This window comes from Corapipo altera, unplaced genomic scaffold (assembly GCF_003945725.1).
Source record: "Corapipo altera isolate COAL_440 unplaced genomic scaffold, ASM394572v1 70, whole genome shotgun sequence".
Lineage (NCBI taxonomy): Eukaryota > Metazoa > Chordata > Aves > Passeriformes > Pipridae > Corapipo > Corapipo altera.
In genome coordinates this window covers 7384740-7402705 of record NW_020884911.1, presented here as the reverse complement: position 1 = coordinate 7402705, position 17966 = coordinate 7384740, and the positions used below count along the sequence as shown (strand labels likewise).

General features: G+C 41.3%; 2 protein-coding genes across 3 annotated transcripts; both read right to left on the bottom strand.

Annotated features, from left to right (window-relative positions):
• Positions 1–2159: 2159 nt before the first annotated feature.
• On the bottom strand, positions 2160–8788 carry OTOR (otoraplin). Of its 2 annotated transcripts, XM_027653898.1 has the most exons (4): positions 6590–8788; positions 5974–6113; positions 5298–5408; positions 2160–2436 (listed from the first exon to the last, which is right to left on the bottom strand). In XM_027653898.1, the coding sequence occupies exons 1-4, from the start codon at positions 6711–6713 to the stop codon at positions 2413–2415; spliced, it is 399 nt and encodes a 132-aa protein (XP_027509699.1). In that variant the 5' UTR covers positions 6714–8788; the 3' UTR covers positions 2160–2412. The 2 variants fall into 2 exon arrangements, with proteins under 2 accessions (XP_027509699.1, XP_027509698.1); XM_027653897.1 differs by having other exon boundaries at positions 2160–5408.
• A 132-nt stretch (positions 8789–8920) lies between these two features.
• SNRPB2 (small nuclear ribonucleoprotein polypeptide B2) lies at positions 8921–17966 on the bottom strand. The gene is made up of 7 exons (XM_027653899.1): positions 17895–17966; positions 17630–17706; positions 14901–15073; positions 12564–12704; positions 11371–11421; positions 9823–9911; positions 8921–9304 (listed from the first exon to the last, which is right to left on the bottom strand). The coding sequence occupies exons 2-7, from the start codon at positions 17691–17693 to the stop codon at positions 9145–9147; spliced, it is 678 nt and encodes a 225-aa protein (XP_027509700.1). The 5' UTR covers positions 17694–17706; positions 17895–17966; the 3' UTR covers positions 8921–9144.

Below are 17966 nucleotides of genomic sequence, written 5' to 3'. Positions count from 1 at the left end.
AAATATAAATGAGGAGTAGTTTAATAGCAAGCACTATTATGAGAATCAACAGAGGCCCCAACTTATTCTTTTCCTTACCTGGCTACTCCAGAGTAAGGAATCCTAAATTTAAAGGCCAAAAGAAGTCTCAGGTTCATATCAGACAGGTATTTTCTTGCAATAGCCAGCTCAAAAAAAGTGCTCTGGGTTACAGAGAATAACAGAATGCAGACCATCACATTTCACCCTCTCCTGCATGTCCCCACCCTGCCAACCACTCTTCCTTCCTCAATCTGTCTTTGCATCCCCCAGTTTCACCCTCACCCTGCCCAGGTGGTGTTTTTTACAGCAGCTGTTGCTCATCCCCCCTTGATCTCAGTCAGGGCTGCAATCAGCCCTTCGTTAGCTCTGGGCCAGGGCAGCTGGGGATGTTTCTCCTCCACCAAAACCCTCATGCTGCAGCCTGTGTGTGGAAAGGAACTTGGTACTTACCATCTGCCTACTGTTTTGTGTCACTAAAGTTTATTGTGCAGAGCTGGCCGACACACTGGTAACACCACTGTGGGTGCAGGCACCTCGAGCACTGTCTCATTGCCACAGGGCCAGCACACTTCAGGAACACGCAGCTCTCTTGTTGTTGTCAGACTGCACTGGTGTGACAAAACTGTGGTGGCAAGAACATATTTTCCCTGGAAGAAACACATTGCAGGAAAGCTCTGAGTGAACTCCTTGTCATCTATCATAAGCCCTGAGGCATGTGTTTTGTTAGCAGAGTAGATAACAAGATGCTTACAGCACTGTATGTAATCAGAAAAAAAAAAATCTACACTGTGAAATGTTAGTGTTGTCACAAGTGAGAATCAGATAAGCATGTGTGAATCCTTCTGAAACTCAGTCATCCTTCTTGTTACTAACACCACAAATCAGAAACCTGGCCTGCTGCTACACAACTAGAGTATGTTCAGGAACCAGCTGGGCAGGGTCCACCAGCCCTGATGGGAGCAGCTGTGTAAGCTGCACTTCTCAAGCCTAGGGAAGAAACAGTTCCCCTTAAACTACAAGGGGCATATTGAGAAGATGGATCTGGGCTTTTACTTGAGGTTTTCTGTGGAGGAAAAGGAACAGTGAACCTAAATTTAAAAAACAAACAAACAAACAAAACAAAGCAGCTTTCAGGTAAAGCAAGTAATTTTCACTATGACCTAAATTTAAAAAACAAACAAACAAACAAAACAAAACAAAACAGGTTTCAGATAAAGCAAGTAATTTTCACTATGAGAATAAATAAAGGACCGAGTCACCCAGCACCCCTGGAGGCTTTTAAGAGTGAGCAAATCTGTGAGCACTCTGATGTGGATTTGGTGTGACCCTGATTTTGGTAGGAGACCCCGAGGACCCTCCCAGCCTGGGTGTCCTTGTGATGCTACTAACCAGCCTTCGGAGTCCTTCCCAGAGCCAGGCAGAAGCCAGCCGGTGGATGTCACCCTGCGCTCACCGAACAGTGCTGCTCCCATCGGCAAACAAGGGATCAGATCCCATGGCAGCGGGAAGGCTCGCTCAGTTACAAGCTTCTGACTTAAGGTAATGACTTATGAGTATTACACTTCTTCAAAGACATCCTTGTTGAAAAGTACAGAACAGGTTAGTTTAAAGGTTTCTGAATCCCTGCCTGAGGCTGAAAACTTAATACTGGCTTCAGACAGTTAAGAGTGCATTTAGAGGCCACATTGAGAGTTCTACACAACCTTTTTTAAATGCAAACCTGACATACACCTCAAGCTGTGCATGTTTCCCCTATGCTGCGATAAAATGAACAGAAACAGACCTTGAGATCCTGTCAAGTGTACATACAACTGAAACAATAATGGTGAAACTGCTGTGATTTCCAAAGAGAAGCTGCAAGGACAACAATCACTGCAGGGGAAAAAGAAAGATTGTAGAAAATCAAAAGCATCCTCCAATGTCCCCTAGCATAGTATTGATTCTCCCCTCCTCCTGAAAGTCAGCTCCTGTTTATTTCAGCCAGGTACGCTGCAGCATGAACACTGAGGGGTTTGAATGCCAAGCTGTGTTTTTCCAAAAAAGATTCACCTAAAAATGTGAAATGCAGGAAGCAGATCTGAGTTCAGTTTAATCCCATTCAATGCATATTCATACCAGAGAGACTTATAGCAATTCAAAGGCTATCACCTTTATTAACAAGTAGCAAAGCATATGCAGGTAAAAAAATTTCTAAAGAATAAATCCTATGTGGGACTAGGTCCCTATCCCAAATCACTCTCTTTAAATGAAAATTTTATTATTTTGGAGAAAGATTACTTGTTCCACAAACATCTATTACAGGCAGAGCTCTGTGTCCAGGGAGAGTGCCCCAGTTTCCTCCCAGCGGCTTTCCCTGGTAGCAGCCAAAAGATTGCCTGACTGCATTCAGTGCTACTCACAGAAGAAATCAATGTCCTGAAAAAGAGAGTTAAAAGGAAAGATGTTTTGAGATTACTGAAGATTAACATTCCTTTATCAGCCCCCAAAGGTACATGAGTAAATGCAAACACAGAATACATTATAATATACACAAAGTACACCATAATATATTCAAAGCATTCTGGAAAAGAAACAGGCCTTTTGTCTTTTGACTCCTTTGCATAGCTCAGATTTGTTCCTGCCTTGAATTCTTAAAATTAATTAGACAATACCTCCTTCTCTCTTAATTTCAAACGATTCCTTTATCTCCCTTTTTTGTTTTGTGTTTCTACATCCATACCTGGATTCATTAGACGTACGTAACCCCTTATCCTCAAACAATTCCTAATCCCACATGAAAAGGATGACTTAGACTGAGGCTGTGCAGTACAGTTGCTACGGAGAAATGCTGACTAGAGAACAAATGCCAATATTCTGTTTGAAAACTTCCGGCATGGAATAGACTTCCAGAGCATATTGCTTCCTTCCTGCTACTACCTTACATGCCTACACAGATCTTGATTCTGTTGCACGGAATTACCACACTGTGGTGCTCATTTCCATTCAATGTATCCCAAATAGCTGCCCACTGCACGCAGGAAGACAGGGAGCTGTTGCAGAACAGCTGCTTACTGATAATGAGAGTGCTCTCAGCCAGCAAATGGGCAATTTTAAGCGACAGAGGTAAAGCAGGCAATCCGACACCACTCTGTAGTACACACGGCCTGTTGTGCTCAGTCCATTGTACTCAATTTGATTCAATGGTTCAGAAGTAGCAGCACCGAGAAAAAAAAAATCTCCTAAGATTTATTGCTCAAACAGCAACTGACAGGCATGGATTACCCAAGTGCTGCACAAAAGGAGGCTGAGAGAAGTTCACAGGCAGGTTTACTATAGCAAGATCTGCAGCTAATGGCATGCATTGACTCCAACAGTGAAAGTTACTTTTGGGGATGAAAAAAGAAAAAAAATAAAAGGAGGGTCAGAGACACAGAGGCCCCCAGGCTGATGTTCTCTTTCAGGCTTCAGGTGCTCCCCACAGTATTGTTCCCCATTGAGTTCCCTATCAGTCCTTTCTTCACACAGTGCCATCCAGTGCCATGGTTTTTGCCATCCAGTGCCTTGATCAGGGCAGGTGCTGGATGCTGATTTATTGTTACGCTTTGGGCATCACCAGATCTCCGTAAATAAATATGAACCCCTTCCTAAGAAAGCACACCAATATTGGGCTTTGCAGGTGCAAGGCTGGGCAAAACATTGCAAACAAAGCAAAAACACTGAGAGAAGGTTACAGAGCTGTGAGCGAAAGACTGGCTCCCAACTTGCAGATAGAAAGCTGATGGTATCTGTGGAGGTGTGCAACACTAGTTCTGTGTAGAACAGCTCCTTTAAAGGGTTATTTCTGGAGCAGGCAGCATGTCCACAGATGGGTCAAGGTGTGCTATAGACTGTTTTAAATGTGAACAAAGAGTCAGATCCTGAAGGTCCTATTTGCAACATACAGCTGAGATCAGTAGGACACGAAGAACACCTCTGCATTGCCTCCTGTTTTCCTCACAGTGTTCCTGCACAGCAAGAATGTGAAGGAAGGGTGAAAGGACTGGAAGTTTGTGTCAATAGTTTTGTGAAAGAAATGACTTGCCAATTAAAACTCAGTATTGCAGCCTGACAGGACTCCACTGTGGACCCTGAGTCAGGTTGCAGGCCAAGGCAGTGCTTAACCTACTCTGCTTCCAGTTCAGTTTGCCATGCGGCAGACTGGCTGTCATACCATTGAGAAAAGAGCTTAGAAACATACTTTAGTCATTTTTTCATGTTCTTTGACTAATTAATTACTGCAAAGCTTCTGGGACAAATTCGGAATAACCTGGTGTAGTGTCAAGAAAAGCAATCACTGGATAAATATTGGATAAAGATGTGCATTTCCGCAAATAAAACTTGTCTGACACATTGTAACACAGATCCTCTCAACTATTAACCTGAAACAAAATTCTTCCTTCACTTATTTCCTCATGGGTGTTATTATTAGATGGGTGTTAATCAGACCCATCTAATAATCTGGACCTAGGATTAAAGATTCCAGATACAATTTCCAGGTTGACACACTAATTGTATTTTGCCATATGCTGCAAAACAGTGTATAGCTAAACATTCAGTATGGATGAAGTTAAGTACTGTAAGTCTACCACTCGATTTGGTTTTAAGCACAGAAATAAGCTACCAGTAAGCATTAATTGTAAGCCAAACCATACCAGCCTCTGAAGAAAGGACCCTCCTCTTCCACTCCTCTGTGAAGTGCTTCAGATATTTAGTAAAAATACAAATTTTACAATATAGGAAACCCTACTGTGCAGGATCAGGGACAACCATCCTTTCAGAAATGCAGCCTACTTACTCACAGTACACTATTGTGCTTCCAAAACCTTTTTAATTCAATTTTCTGACATACCATTAACTTTGTAATGGAAAGCAAACATGCTCTCAGCAATCACAAGTTCTGTACGGCAGTGTCCATCTATATGTACAATTAACAGAAGGCACACTTTTACACATTACTGAAGTTCACAGCACAATAGCCAGGCTCTAAAATAGAAAGCTTTGGGTAAAAGTTACATGGCCTTGAAGGAATACTATCCAAATCAACAGGAACTCTAATAGGATGAAGCCCTTATTCCAGCATTTGTAATGTCTGCAGTATCAAAGCTTATGTTAGGGATTTTATCAAGGCTATTTGCCTGTATAAGGATTGCATCCCTAAGGATCTGTGACATGCTACAATCAACTTCCACAATCAGCAAATTAGCATTACATAGCCAAGTATAATTATGTAGCCAACTTGGCTTTTGCAAATTCCTTACCGTTGTAGGAACAGTCTTATTTGCTTCTTGATAGACATGTTGCTCTGAGACTAAACTGCTAGGGAAATAACCAACTGTCCCCATGTGGTCTTCATACTGTTCTCCATAAACCTTCAAGCAAGGAGATGTATAATTAGGTACCTTAAAACAATCCTCATCTGGTTCGAGCTGGTTTATCATTTAGTCAAAAGGAGTCACCCAGTAGTGTTCTTACTCTGGTTTTACACTTCCTAGGTTCCAATCAGCTGGCATATGAAACAAACCGGGCATAAAGCTCGAGAAAACTGATACTGCTTGTAGTTTGTCTGGATCTTTTTTTTTGTAAATGCAGTTAATATTTATCTTTGCTTCACTTAAATTTAAGAGTTTTATGACCAATTGTGATAAAAGCTTTCTCTTCCAAAGTTTCAGCAAATAGCCACAGAAAAGAACTGTTGAGCCCTTCTGTTAAGATTCAGTTCATAATTACTATATAGCTATTGAAGATATTTCATTTTAAAAAAGAAAAATATTACAGCCCTCAAGACTCCTCAACCAGTCTGTTTAAACTTTCACTTTTAAAACTAAGTTGTTGCTTTAAACCCCACAATAGCTTAAGCATTAGCATCCATTTTTTGACAGAAATGTGTGTTAATATACTTCTAGTTTGTTCATATGTACAAGAATCTCCTCTTACACTTCCAGCCCAGAATTCTCCAGAGTCTTTTTCTTCCACTAGTTTTGAGTAAACATAGATCAACTGCCCTTTTCTAATATTGATGAATCTGCAGTCTGAAGCATTATAATCCTCTTCTGCTCTGGCAAGGGAAATAGTGTCTAGGAAAGAAAAACACCAAAGGAATGAGATGGAGGAATTTAAATACATGGATAATTTTAGAGAAATACAAATACATGTGGGCTTTTATGCACATAGGTAAAACTATTTCCACAGATAAAAATAGGTTATCTTGAAATTAGTAAAAGTCTTAAAGAATTTGCTCTGTTCATTTTGCTATTTTACAGTAAGCGAAGTAACAGCTTAAGATTGTGCCATTTCACCACAGTGAAAGTTACAATCCTTCTCTCTACACTTAACTTTCACTTAAAAGAAAAATGTCCTTTACAAAACCCACTTTGCAGTAAAATGATGTGACATTCCACATCACCCTCCCACTCTACTTTTAAAGCTGACAAGTCAATGTAAATGTAACATAGCTAAGTAAGCAGAGTAGTTTTCACCTCTCTAACACATCCAAACTCCGCCGTTATTTTTGAGACTATTTTGTCCTCAAAATTAAAGCAGATTTACTTACAGACACAGTCATCATCAGCACACAGCTTCTTGCTGGAAAGCTTGTCCATAAAAATTCCAGTTGCAAGAGGACACATTAAACTGAGACACAAAAGTAAAACCACCAAATAAACACGTTGTGTCATTTTTCTTTGCCGCAGCACTTGAAGAATGTGTGCCAGGTCTGATGATTCCAGCCTTTTATGGAAGAGGCAGACACCTGGACAAACACGCTGGGCCAATGGGAACGGGTTGGAGTGACATTCCACCCCACCAAAGGAGCCGCAGGCAGAGGGAAGATCTCAGGGTCCACTCACAAAACCGAATCCCCTCCTAAAGCCATTCTGCATTAACATTTCAATCATCAACTATATTATTTAAACAGGCTAAGCCTTCCTAGACTTGTCTACAGCCTTAATCTTACCTCAAGCAAAGTTTGAAAATGGAAATTAAGTCAGATCCTGCTAAGCAGCGAAGGAAATTACATCCTTCCAAATCCTCCTGTCCTTCATTTTTGCAACTGCTCACTGACAAGGATGAATGATCTTTGCTGGACTGTAAACCCTCAGTGGCAGAGATTTCCATTTCCATCTACAGAAAGGACCTACCGGGACTCTAATAGACAGATGCAATGTAAGCAAACCATAAGGGAGTTGCAACGCAGGAAGAAGGCTTTGCAAGTCAGCAATTCAAATTTCAAATTTAAGAGTTCAAGCACCACATACTTGTGCAGGTAAGAACCCTCCCCCAGGGAGATGCAGTCACAGCAGAACACACAGGTCACACCAGGACAGCAACAATTTCCCCCTTTTTACAGAGTCTGCAGATGCAAGACACTAAATGGTGCCACAGACTGACTTAAAATGTCCTCTTTAAACCTTGGAGAGGACACCTGGAATTCATCTACCTTCCTCAAATCTTGTCCTAGCATATATGAAGCAAGACTTGTAGGGAGTATTTTAATTAAAACACATTCAGGCACACACACACAAAAGGAACACCCACCAGAGCTGCTGTGGGTGCTGCCCTGTCAGCAATTCAGAGTACAGGCTGTCGGGCTACAGAAGGCTGGTCTGGATCAGTCCTTAGATGTGATAAAAAGCAAGTCTGGAAATTCCTAAACAGCACTTCCAACTCCTAAACCAGCACTTCCAAATTCATGAGGAGGCCTGAAGAGCTATTGGCTGTACCAGCTTTCAGCCCACAGGCAGAACAGCAGAACCTGTAAACTGTCATCAAATATCCCACACTCTCTTTTAAAGACAGTGCATCTTGCAACTTCTAGCATCACCTTCCCCTCACAGCTGATTTCACCACATTCTCCTCTAACCTTCCAGCCCATTACTCCTTCCTCCGAACTCCAATATGTAGTGTCCAACTTTCCTGGCAGACAGCACCAAACCCTTGGAAGTAAATAAATGTGAAAAGCAATGGCAGTCTCATGTACACAAACTAGTGGGATGCAATGACAGCATAATTAATACCTATAGAACTATGACTGCAAAAGGAAAACCAAAAGGTTCATGATGGATTAACTGTCATTTTTGCTCCCTTACAGGCACATGGAAACAATTTTAACTTACAAGTATTAGAACACTCACAAAAAAATCACTAAAAAGAATGAAAAAATCTGTATATGAAGACAGGTCAGTAACCGAGATGATTGTGAAAGAGGTATCATCTTGCAATATATTCTGGGAGCAGATGAAATTTCAATTTTTTAGGTCTTGTGCAAAAAAAAGTGGGTTATGTTGCCACATACAAAACACTACAACTTTTTAAAGTGATTTTTTTACCAAAACATTGAGAGCAGTTACAACTCACAATACTACATCTGATTACTTCACTGCATCCAGTGTTAATTACATAAGACCTGCAAGGTTTTTAATAAATGAGAAAAGTAAATAAAATAAATAAAGTAAAACAAACCTAACCAACCCAGAGGCATTAGGAATAGGTACTTTGCAAAAGAAACTTTTATGTTTCTTCTGGGGACTTGCTTCTACTGCCAGCCACCAAGACAAAACCAAGTTGAACAACAGTGGTGTCAATCTGCAATTTCCACCCATAGCTGGGGAAAAAAACTCGCTAATGATAAGTCATTTTTCCTAAGTGACAAAATATTCTTGCTGAAAAGCAGCTGTCCCCTTGATAACGAGGCTGAAGGTTGAGTGCTGTATTTATTCTGAACATGCTGGCATTCAGCATTCCTGATCACACTTTTTGCTTTGGAAGGACAGCTATTTTTCAGCACCTACTTCTGAGAAATGAGTGTCACCTTAAAAGTAGTTAAACTGAATAAAGCCCTGCACGGCTAATCAATATTAAGACAGATATGAGGAAAAAACATGGCTTGAAAACAGCATATTTATATTTTATTTTATAAAAATTAGTATTTCAACAGAAAAAGTTACTATCCAGTAGATCTGTGGAAATCCTACATCTGTCCTGGTCATTGTGGCAATTCTGCACAAGTCTTATGTTTTTTGCAGAGAACAGCAAACATGGCAGCTGATGAAAATATCATCATTTAAAAAAAAAAACCTATCCACAGAACTCCTTTACAGGAGCACCCAGCTATTTCTTTGCATAAGTGATTTTCATGGCATGAGATGGAGTGATCTTGAACCCCTGGAGAGCATCTCGAGCAGCTCCTGCTTGGTTCTCATTTTCAAACTCCACAAATGCGATGTCGTGGCGCCCAGGCACTAAGCGAACTTCTTTGAATCCAGGAAACCTGTAAAATAAGGTGAGAACCAAATCATGTTTCTTAGCTTGATAACATATCTCTCTTCAGTTGCAGTAAGACCTTTTCAGAAGCATCTACTAGTGCAATAGTTATTACTAATGAAAGATTTAAACTGAAGGGTTTTACATGTCCAGTCCATAGAACTATGCCTCAATTAAGGATCGTAAGGTGGAAGCAATTTAATCAGTCTTGTATTCATACAGGAGCAATCAAAGCTAGTTTTAAAACTGCTCCTGCAGTCCTAAAGTCTTTAAGATTACAGTCACCAGCTTAAACCCAGTGCAGATTGATACCAGATAAATTACACAATCAAAACCAGCTATGAAAAAGATTGGATTTGCTTCCTGAACCAAGTCATCAGAACTGACATCTGCACCCTTGGCAGTAAGACAAAGAACTACCTTCAGAAGAAACTCTTATTTCTGTAAAGTCAGCTTGCCAGCTGAGAAAGCACACACAGGTAACGGAAGAATTCAAAGGACAAGCCATCTCTATTCAAAACTTACTGATTGAATAACATGGACAGCATCATCTCATTTGTTTCCTCAGGCAAGTTATTAAGGAAAAGGATATAGTTTGGTGGGTTATCAGGCACCTGCAACAACAGAAGATCAAAGTTCACAAGATTATACACAGCTACCCATTCTTCTGCATCTCTCTGCATGATTATTTGAACCAAGACACATGCCCTTAGCTTTGCTCATAACATTCTAGCTGGGCTTCACAAGACCTTCAGACAGAGCTCATTGGCTTTTACAGTGATATATTAATTTAGAGAGGTTCTTATTTCCACAAAAATCACATTAACATGTTGTCTTAGATGTCACATCTTAAACTCAACAAGTCAAGAGCTGACACTGCATCACCCTCCACACCCAGGTGCTCAAGTAATGGCTGAAGTGCTGTCCAAGACACCCGTGTGGCAGTGGAAGAACCTAGGAGACTCACATCCTTCCAGAAGAGCAGTGGGAAGCCAAGATGAATACCCTGTTCATCCACAGTACTACCAAAATACTGAATATTTCCGGGCAACCCAAATCCACAAAACCCACATGGTTTTACTACAGTGCTCAATTCAAATTTATTAATTAGAAATCTCATTAGATTAAAAGCTTTAGTCTTTGACAGATTTGCCTGCTGATATGAATTTGAAGCCACCCAGCAGACACAAGGCTGAGTAGTCATTTGCTGACACTGATTCCAGTGTCATCCAGTAAATTATAAGACACAACTTCAAACATCCTAATAATGGTGCCAAGTAATTTAAAGCCTCAGCAAAGCAACCTCCTTCAACTGATGGAAATATTCCAGGCAGTGCCATTAGAAAATAAACTTTTGATGTTCAAACAAATACCCAGAGAGTGTTGTGCTTCGATGTGAACTGATGTACATATACTGTGCCTGAAAACCCAGAGTGGGAGCAAGACTTTTCCCCTGTAGATGTATGCAATTCCCAATTACAGTACTCAAGAAAGAGATGCAGGGCAGGCAAATAAATTCTTCTATAGTATTTGCTCTCTTTAGCACCCTCATTTCTAACACGCATGAATCATTTAGAAGGTCACTGAGCAGACGAGACGAGTGAAGTGTTGGGGGCTGTTGCTGTATCTCCTCACAAACCTCTGGAAAATTAGACATCTATAAGAAAAAAGTAAGCAGAGGACCCCCAAACTCCTGAAAGGAAGCTTTTAGGCAGATATTCTGGCACCATGTATTGTCTTCCTTCTCCTTATCTACTACTAGAACAAATTAAGTTAAAGGGAATTTATTAACAATGATACTAAACACAGTCCAAATTTAAGAATCCAGTATGACTTGATAAAAGTGTTGTTTTCTGTATAATAATAAGAAATTGCAGATTCTCATTTCCTGTCAACCAGAGATAGTAAAAGGGGGATTTGTTTGCTGTGATTTAGTTGTAAAACAAATGTCTCACAGGCCAAAAAGAAAACTGTAGAATATACTCTCAAGTTTCCCTGTGTAACAAACCTATTATTCATAGAGAATAATTTTAAACATTAGTGCTTTTAGTTACAAAAATAAAAAAGCATTACCTGATTCTGTGGTGCAGTCCCTGGGACATTGGCTGAATTTGGTGTTGCTCCCTAGCAAAGAAATACAAAACAACTTTACAGAGGTGTTCTGTTAGAAATATATCAGCACACATCACCATGTTTCTACACAACTCACGACATTTGTTAAGGTTTTTTTAAGCTACAATCCAAGGAACATTTGTTGCTTATGAGATACTTCCCAAAGGGAACAAAGCACATGAATTTTGCTGAGCTCCAAAACCAGGCAATCAAAATAAAAAAACATCAGTAGTATCTGGTCTGACTAATGGCTGAGTCAACTATTTCTCCACATTACAAAATTCAGTTTAACAGTTAGGGAGGGAGGAAGCAGTTTTGAAAATGAAGGCCTAGGACTCCTGGTTTCAGTTAGGACAAAATTAATTTTCTTCTTAGTAGCTGGTACAGTGCTGTGTTTTGAATTTAGTACAAGAATAACACTGATAACATACTGGTGTTTTGGTTGTTGATAAGTAGTGCTTGTTCTAAATCAAGGACTTTTCAGTCTCCCATGCTCTGCCGGTGAAGAGGTGCACAAGAAGCCAGGAGGGAGCACGGCCAGGACAGCTGGCCCAAACTGGCCAAAGGGATATTCCACAGCACAGAACATCATGCCCAGTATATAAACTGGGAGGAGCTGGTCAGATGCCTTGATGTTTTCTGCTATACTTCAGCACAAAAATTACTAAATGTTGTTAGTATAGGCCAGGCCAACCCTTAGTGGAGATACATTTCAAGCCAACTCCTTTTCACGTAACTATGAATTAATTCTCCTGTTCCCATTTACCATTCTTCAGTGCTTATAAGGCAATCAAGGCATTAAAACACTGAAGGAAAAGCTGGTTGAGCACTTGAAGCTGGCATTAAAGATAAGCACACATTCCTTCTTTTCTTAAAAGAGGTTAGTTTCTACTTTGGTTTATTGTACCTTTGCCCTACATCTTTATTTTCATCTGGTAATAGCAAAGGAGGAAAAAAAAAAAGGAACAGCAAGGACTGTACAATCAGTCCACTCTCCTTCAACTTCTAGCAAGTGCTCAAGAGCACTAGGTATCAACAGACCCCAATTTAGGAATTGAAAAGTACCAAAAGACAACACTTAAGTCTGAGAAAAAAATATTTAAAACAGCTTTTGTGTTTGTTTTTTAATTTTTTTAAACAGAGAAGCAGTTTACCTGGATAACCTTTTTATTGGGTGCATTTGCTGACTGCTCCAGAGTTTTGGCCTTCTTCTTTTCCTTCCTTTTTTCCTTATCAGCAAAAGTCCCGCGCATTTTAGAGATGATGTCAGAGTCCGTTTTTGCATACTGGATACGCTTTTTAAAAGAAAAAAGAACAACCCAGTACATTTTGCAGTTAATAACACAACATTTTGCACCCCTTCCATTAACCGTGTATTTATACATTTTTTGCAGGAACTTCTTACGCTAAAAATATTGTTATAAATTGTAGGTATTCTTACGGAGATTTAATCCTCATAACTAGTTCTGAACGCAATTACAGAATGCTAAAAAAAACCCTAATATGGAAATTACTTATTTTAACTCATTGAAATCAGAACTCCATCTAACAGCATCTTTTTAACATCTGTCAAGGTAATGTACACAGAGATACAAGGACATTTGACAAAATTGGAACTAGCTTCCATTAAAAAACCTGTTAGGGTTTTTAACTCCATTTTAAGGGGAACTAAAATTTGACAGTGATTTCTTGTATCTCTGGAGAGAAGTGACTGGTCAGATTATGTGACCAATACGTCTGTTCTAGAACAAGCAGCAGTCACAAGTATTGAGGCCATGTTGCTGAGAACACAGCTGCATTGGGCAGGACACATCTCAAGGATGAAGGACCACTGCCTCCCTAAGATCTTGCTATGTGGTGAACTTGCCACCGGCTGCTGCAAGAGAGGAGCCCCAAAGAAAAGATACAAGGACTCCCTGAAACAACATCTCAGCCTTGGTCGTATTGATCAACATAACTGGTCTGCTCTGGCCTCCAATCGAGAGGTCTGGAGACACACCATCTATAACACTGCTGATGCCTTTGAGGCAGGATCACTGTTGAGGAGAAAAGACAACGCAGAAATAATCGTGCCTTGCTGAATATACCACCTAAGGAGTCTTTCTGTTGTGCCTTTTGCAGTCGGATGTGTCTATCTCGTATTGGCCTTTTTAGCCACCATTGTAACAAATGTGGGTAGGGCCCTTCCCAAATCTTCGTTCGCGAAGCCCAGCCATGATTGATTGCAGAGAAGTGAGTTCAGTAAAACTCAGACATCTTAAATAGAAAGGCAAATACCCACCTTAATCCAAATAGGATTGCATAAATTGTGTCAGGAGCACAACAGTGCTGATTTTCCCAATGCAGGAGGGTAAGCAGATTAAGTAGGACTATACAGGGGTACAACATTATGTATGCACACAATCCTACTGTTTTCCCTATTAGAAGCTACCTCAATACAAACTACTTAGCAGCTGAAGATTCATTTTAATGCCTTTGTCTAGTGCCCAGATAGAGTATGCAGGCTGCAGGCAAAGCTCAAAGAGGGAAGTACACCTGAGAGCTTATGAAGCCTTAATCTTTTTATTTCTTATTGAATTTCACTGAGCACAAAACTCCTTAAGGATAAATAATGGCAGGACTGAGCTTGCACAATTCAGTGTTAAGGATTTCATTAGAGAATCTGAAGTTGTTAATGAAAATAGCTCAGCAGCATAACTGTCTCTGCCCTCGTCAGTGCTCAAAGCCACAAGCTGAAAGCCAGTAGTAATGTACCCATCCATCATGTATTGTTACACCTCACCAATAGCTGCAGAATTAAGAGATGCCTAATTATCCAAGTATCCAACTACTATCAGTAGTGCTATTCTGCATGTTATCGAGTACATTACTAAATCATGTTTATCAACCAGCAGTGTATTTGCTTCACTGAAGTTACACTGAAGTGCAGTTACTTGGTTTGGTGGTCTACAATCAAGCAGAACTAGCCCTCAATGAAAAATATTAAATCACTGAGCACATCTGGAAAGTAAAACTGTGGAGATCTTCACCCTCCTCACTGTTACCTCAAAAAGGGAGCATCATGTTCTAGATATTCATTATGAATCTAAAGGTAGGTAAGGTTACTTTACATGAAGTAACTGAAAGCACCTAATTTCAATAATATTACAGAAAAAATTTAACTGATTCAGTGGAAGACATGATGAGGAAAATGGAAGTATTTAAGGTAAAAACTGTAATCCAGCAGAGAAAAACAAAAAAACATCACTTAGGAAGCCTAAATGCTCAGTTCAACCTCTGTGTGTATTCTAACTGCAGTCTCTTCAGCATCTTTCTAGACACTCATCAGATACTCTAGATAACACCCAGGTACTCCTTAGGATGTGACATGACTGAGGAACCCTTCAGTAACAAAGTGCAAGTAATAGTTCACTCCCAAGGTGAAAGTACCAAAACACTGTATCACACTATCATGGGGTTTCTCTCTTTAAAGAGGTAACAAAATAACTTACCATTGGTTTCCCATAAAACGGAAAGCCTTGGAGCTGTCTCAAAGCATTGGTAGACGATCCAAGTTCCTTAAATATAACAAAAGCCTGCCCTCTCATCTTCATGGTCTTTAAAGCCACAATGTCGACCACGTGACCAAACTGTGAGAATAAGGCATACAAGGACCTCTTCAGCTCTGGGGATGACAGGAGAGAACAAACTAGAACAGGTTACATGCAAATGCCCACTTCTACAGAGTCTGCTATCCTTCAGAGACAATGTTTTTTACCAGCTTTAGCTCAGATAGTGATACTTTACATCCGTTTAGTCAAAACTGCTGCACAACTTTATTTGCCCAGTTTTTGTAAGGTGGTGTGTAACACTTGGTTTCACACCTCAAGTATTCAGGTAGTGAAGGAGTTGTAGCACCATCCATTCTATCACTGCAAGGGAGTAACAGTTACACAGAGGTATGTAAATACATATTTTCATATATGTATATACACACACACCCATACACGCAGGTACCATGTATGACAGCCATCAAGATTGATCAGAAAATCAATACTGCAACAAGAAGCACTAAAGAGCTGGACTTAAAACAAGAATGCAGAAAAACAGTAACTACAAGAGTAATTAAATCTGGAAATTTCGGTTGTAACTGTTTAATCAATTCTCTCAATTTTAATCAATTTTTTCATATTCTGGATCTGAGTGTGTTTTCCTATGGTCCTACTGCACCTTACAGCTGCAATGGATTTACTTTCATTCTTTAAAATCACCTGACTACACACCAAATGAAACCTTAATCTTATCCAAATCAAGCCAAATAAATCCTCTGTATTGTGTAATTATTCTAACTCACAAAACCTTATATTTTAAAGATTTCAGCAAGATAAGAGCACTGCCTCTTGTTTACTGCTGTTGAGGCTTCACAATATCAGCCCACTGTCACTTTCTCCACCTGCTCCTGACCAACCACACTGATGTGGCTTTTTTTAATTAAAAAAAGCTTTTTATCAAAATACTTTCCTTAAAAATTACTTCAAAACCTGTATTGAAATAGGAAGATATTTGTAAGCTTTACAGATAATTATAAACCCTCCATTTGCCCCATGGGGTTTAACATGACCAAGTGCAAGGTGCTGCGCCTGGGTCAAGGCAACCCCCAATATCAATCCAGGCTGAGGGATGAACAGGGAGAGCAGCCCTGGCAAGGACTTGGGAGTGCTGATGGATGAGAGGCTGGAAATGACCCAGCCATGTGCACTGGTAGCTCAGAAAGCCAACCATGTCCTTGGCTGCATCCAAAGCAGTGTGGACAGCACAGGAAGGGAGGGAATTCTGTCCCTCTGCTCAGCTCAGGTGAGACCCCACCTGCAGTGCTGCCTCCAGCTCTGGGGTCACCAGCACAGGAAGGACATGGAGCTGTTGGAGTGAGTCTAGAGGAGGCCACCAAGTTGATCAGAAGGACAGAGCACCTCTGCTATGGTGAAAGGCTGAGAGAATTGGAATCATTCAGCCTGGAAAAGAGAAGGCTTGAGGGTGACCTGATTGTGGCCTTCCAGTACTGAAGGGAGCCAACAAGAAAGATGAAGAGGGACTATTTAGAGTGACAGGACAAAAGGAAATGGCTTCAAACTGAGAGGGTAGGGTTAGACTAGATATTAGGAAAATATTCTTTACTGTGAGGGTGGTGAGGCCCTGGCACAGGTTGTCCAGAGAGGTTGTGGATGCCCCAACCCCGGAAGTGTCAAGGCCAGGCTGGATGGAGCTCTGAACAACCTGGTCTAGTGGAATGTGTCCCTGTCCATGGCAGGGGGCTTGGAACTAGATGAGCTTTAAGATCCCTTTCAGCCCAAACCATTCTGTGATTCTATTTAAGAATTATAACCATGAAATTCCATAATGGGGACTTATTAGTTTATAGGGCACTTAACATTCTGCAAAGCCCCAAGTTAAATTTATTCACAGCAGAATCATCTTGACATGTCATTGAATAGTTCATCAGCAAAGCTGTTTTCACTTTTGGATGTCTCTCTGAAGCACCCTGAAGAAACATTTAAGTAGTGCTATTATGATCCACACACTCCTTTCACAAACCATCACTTATAAATTATCATGATCACTTTAGATCACAAGTGGATGGTTTGATGCAGACATGAAATATGCAGCCAGGTAAGGGCAAGAGAGTTATTTTCAGCACACTTTGAGGAGCTAAAGTTCCTCAGCACACAGCCCTCTTCTCTCTGGTGTGGGCTGCAGGAACCCCAGGACAGTGTTTGTAACACAATGACACAAAGCTGACCAGCTCACACCACGCTCACACCCTTAAACAAGCGAGGAGCACGCTGAAGTTCCTACAATTCGGCAAGAGGGGGCTGCTGACCACCAAAACGTGTGTCAACACGCCTGTTATCACCCATTGACTATTCCCATTGCTCCTATACTAGTTACTCAGTGACAAGCAAATCTGCAGCCAAAGAACTGCTGTAGAGAGTCAGCGAGAAGCTTCCGCAGAACCAGGTTTCTACAAAAAGACTTAAAACTGATATATTTGTTGGCTTTAGCTACTGTTTCATTACGAGCAGGCGTTTGCGAGAGCTCGGCTCACGACCACTCCCTGGAGTCCCGGATCTCGCCGGATCCGCCGGGGATCCCCCCGGGAGCCAAGTGACGCGTGAGTGAGCACGACTAGGCACGACTAGGCCCCATGGGACAACCTCTGCTTCCAAGCGGCAGCCGCCCGTACCTTCCTTCTTGATCTTGTCGTTGATGTTGTTGATGTAGATTGTGTGGTTCGGCCTGATGTCCATCCTGAGGACCCGCCTGCGGGCACAGCACACGGGGGGGGGGGCGCGTTAGCGGCTGCGAGCCCCGCGCCGGATACACCGCACAACCCTGGGCAGCGGCGCCGCGGGTCGGGGGGTCTGGGGGCTGCCGGACTGTCTGTCTGCCTGCCCGCTCACCTGGATCCCGGCTCCCAGCCCCACTTCTCCCCTCGCGTCCCCCCTCACCTCTCCCTCCTCCCGCCAAGATGGCGGCCGACGCAGCGCAGGCGGCACAGCCGCTCCCGCAGCAGTCGATGC

What these genes read in the sequence shown, in the direction of transcription:
- OTOR (XM_027653897.1), bottom strand. Translation starts at nt 6,713, where the DNA reads ATGACACAACGTGTTTATTTGGTGGTTTTACTTTTGTGTCTCAGTTTA. An exon ending in TGCTGATGATGACTGTGTCT is followed by an intron (nt 6,114 to 6,589) that starts GTAAGTAAATCT and finishes TTTCTTTCCTAG; the next exon opens with ACACTATTTCCCTTGCCAGA. An exon ending in GAGAATTCTGGGCTGGAAGT is followed by an intron (nt 5,409 to 5,973) that starts GTAAGAGGAGAT and finishes CCTTGCTTGAAG; the next exon opens with GTTTATGGAGAACAGTATGA.
- SNRPB2 (XM_027653899.1), bottom strand. Translation starts at nt 17,693, where the DNA reads ATGGACATCAGGCCGAACCACACAATCTACATCAACAACATCAACGAC. An exon ending in CGACAAGATCAAGAAGGAAG is followed by an intron (nt 15,074 to 17,629) that starts GTACGGGCGGCT and finishes TGTCATCCCCAG; the next exon opens with AGCTGAAGAGGTCCTTGTAT. An exon ending in CCAATAAAAAGGTTATCCAG is followed by an intron (nt 11,422 to 12,563) that starts GTAAACTGCTTC and finishes TTTCTTTGCTAG; the next exon opens with GGAGCAACACCAAATTCAGC.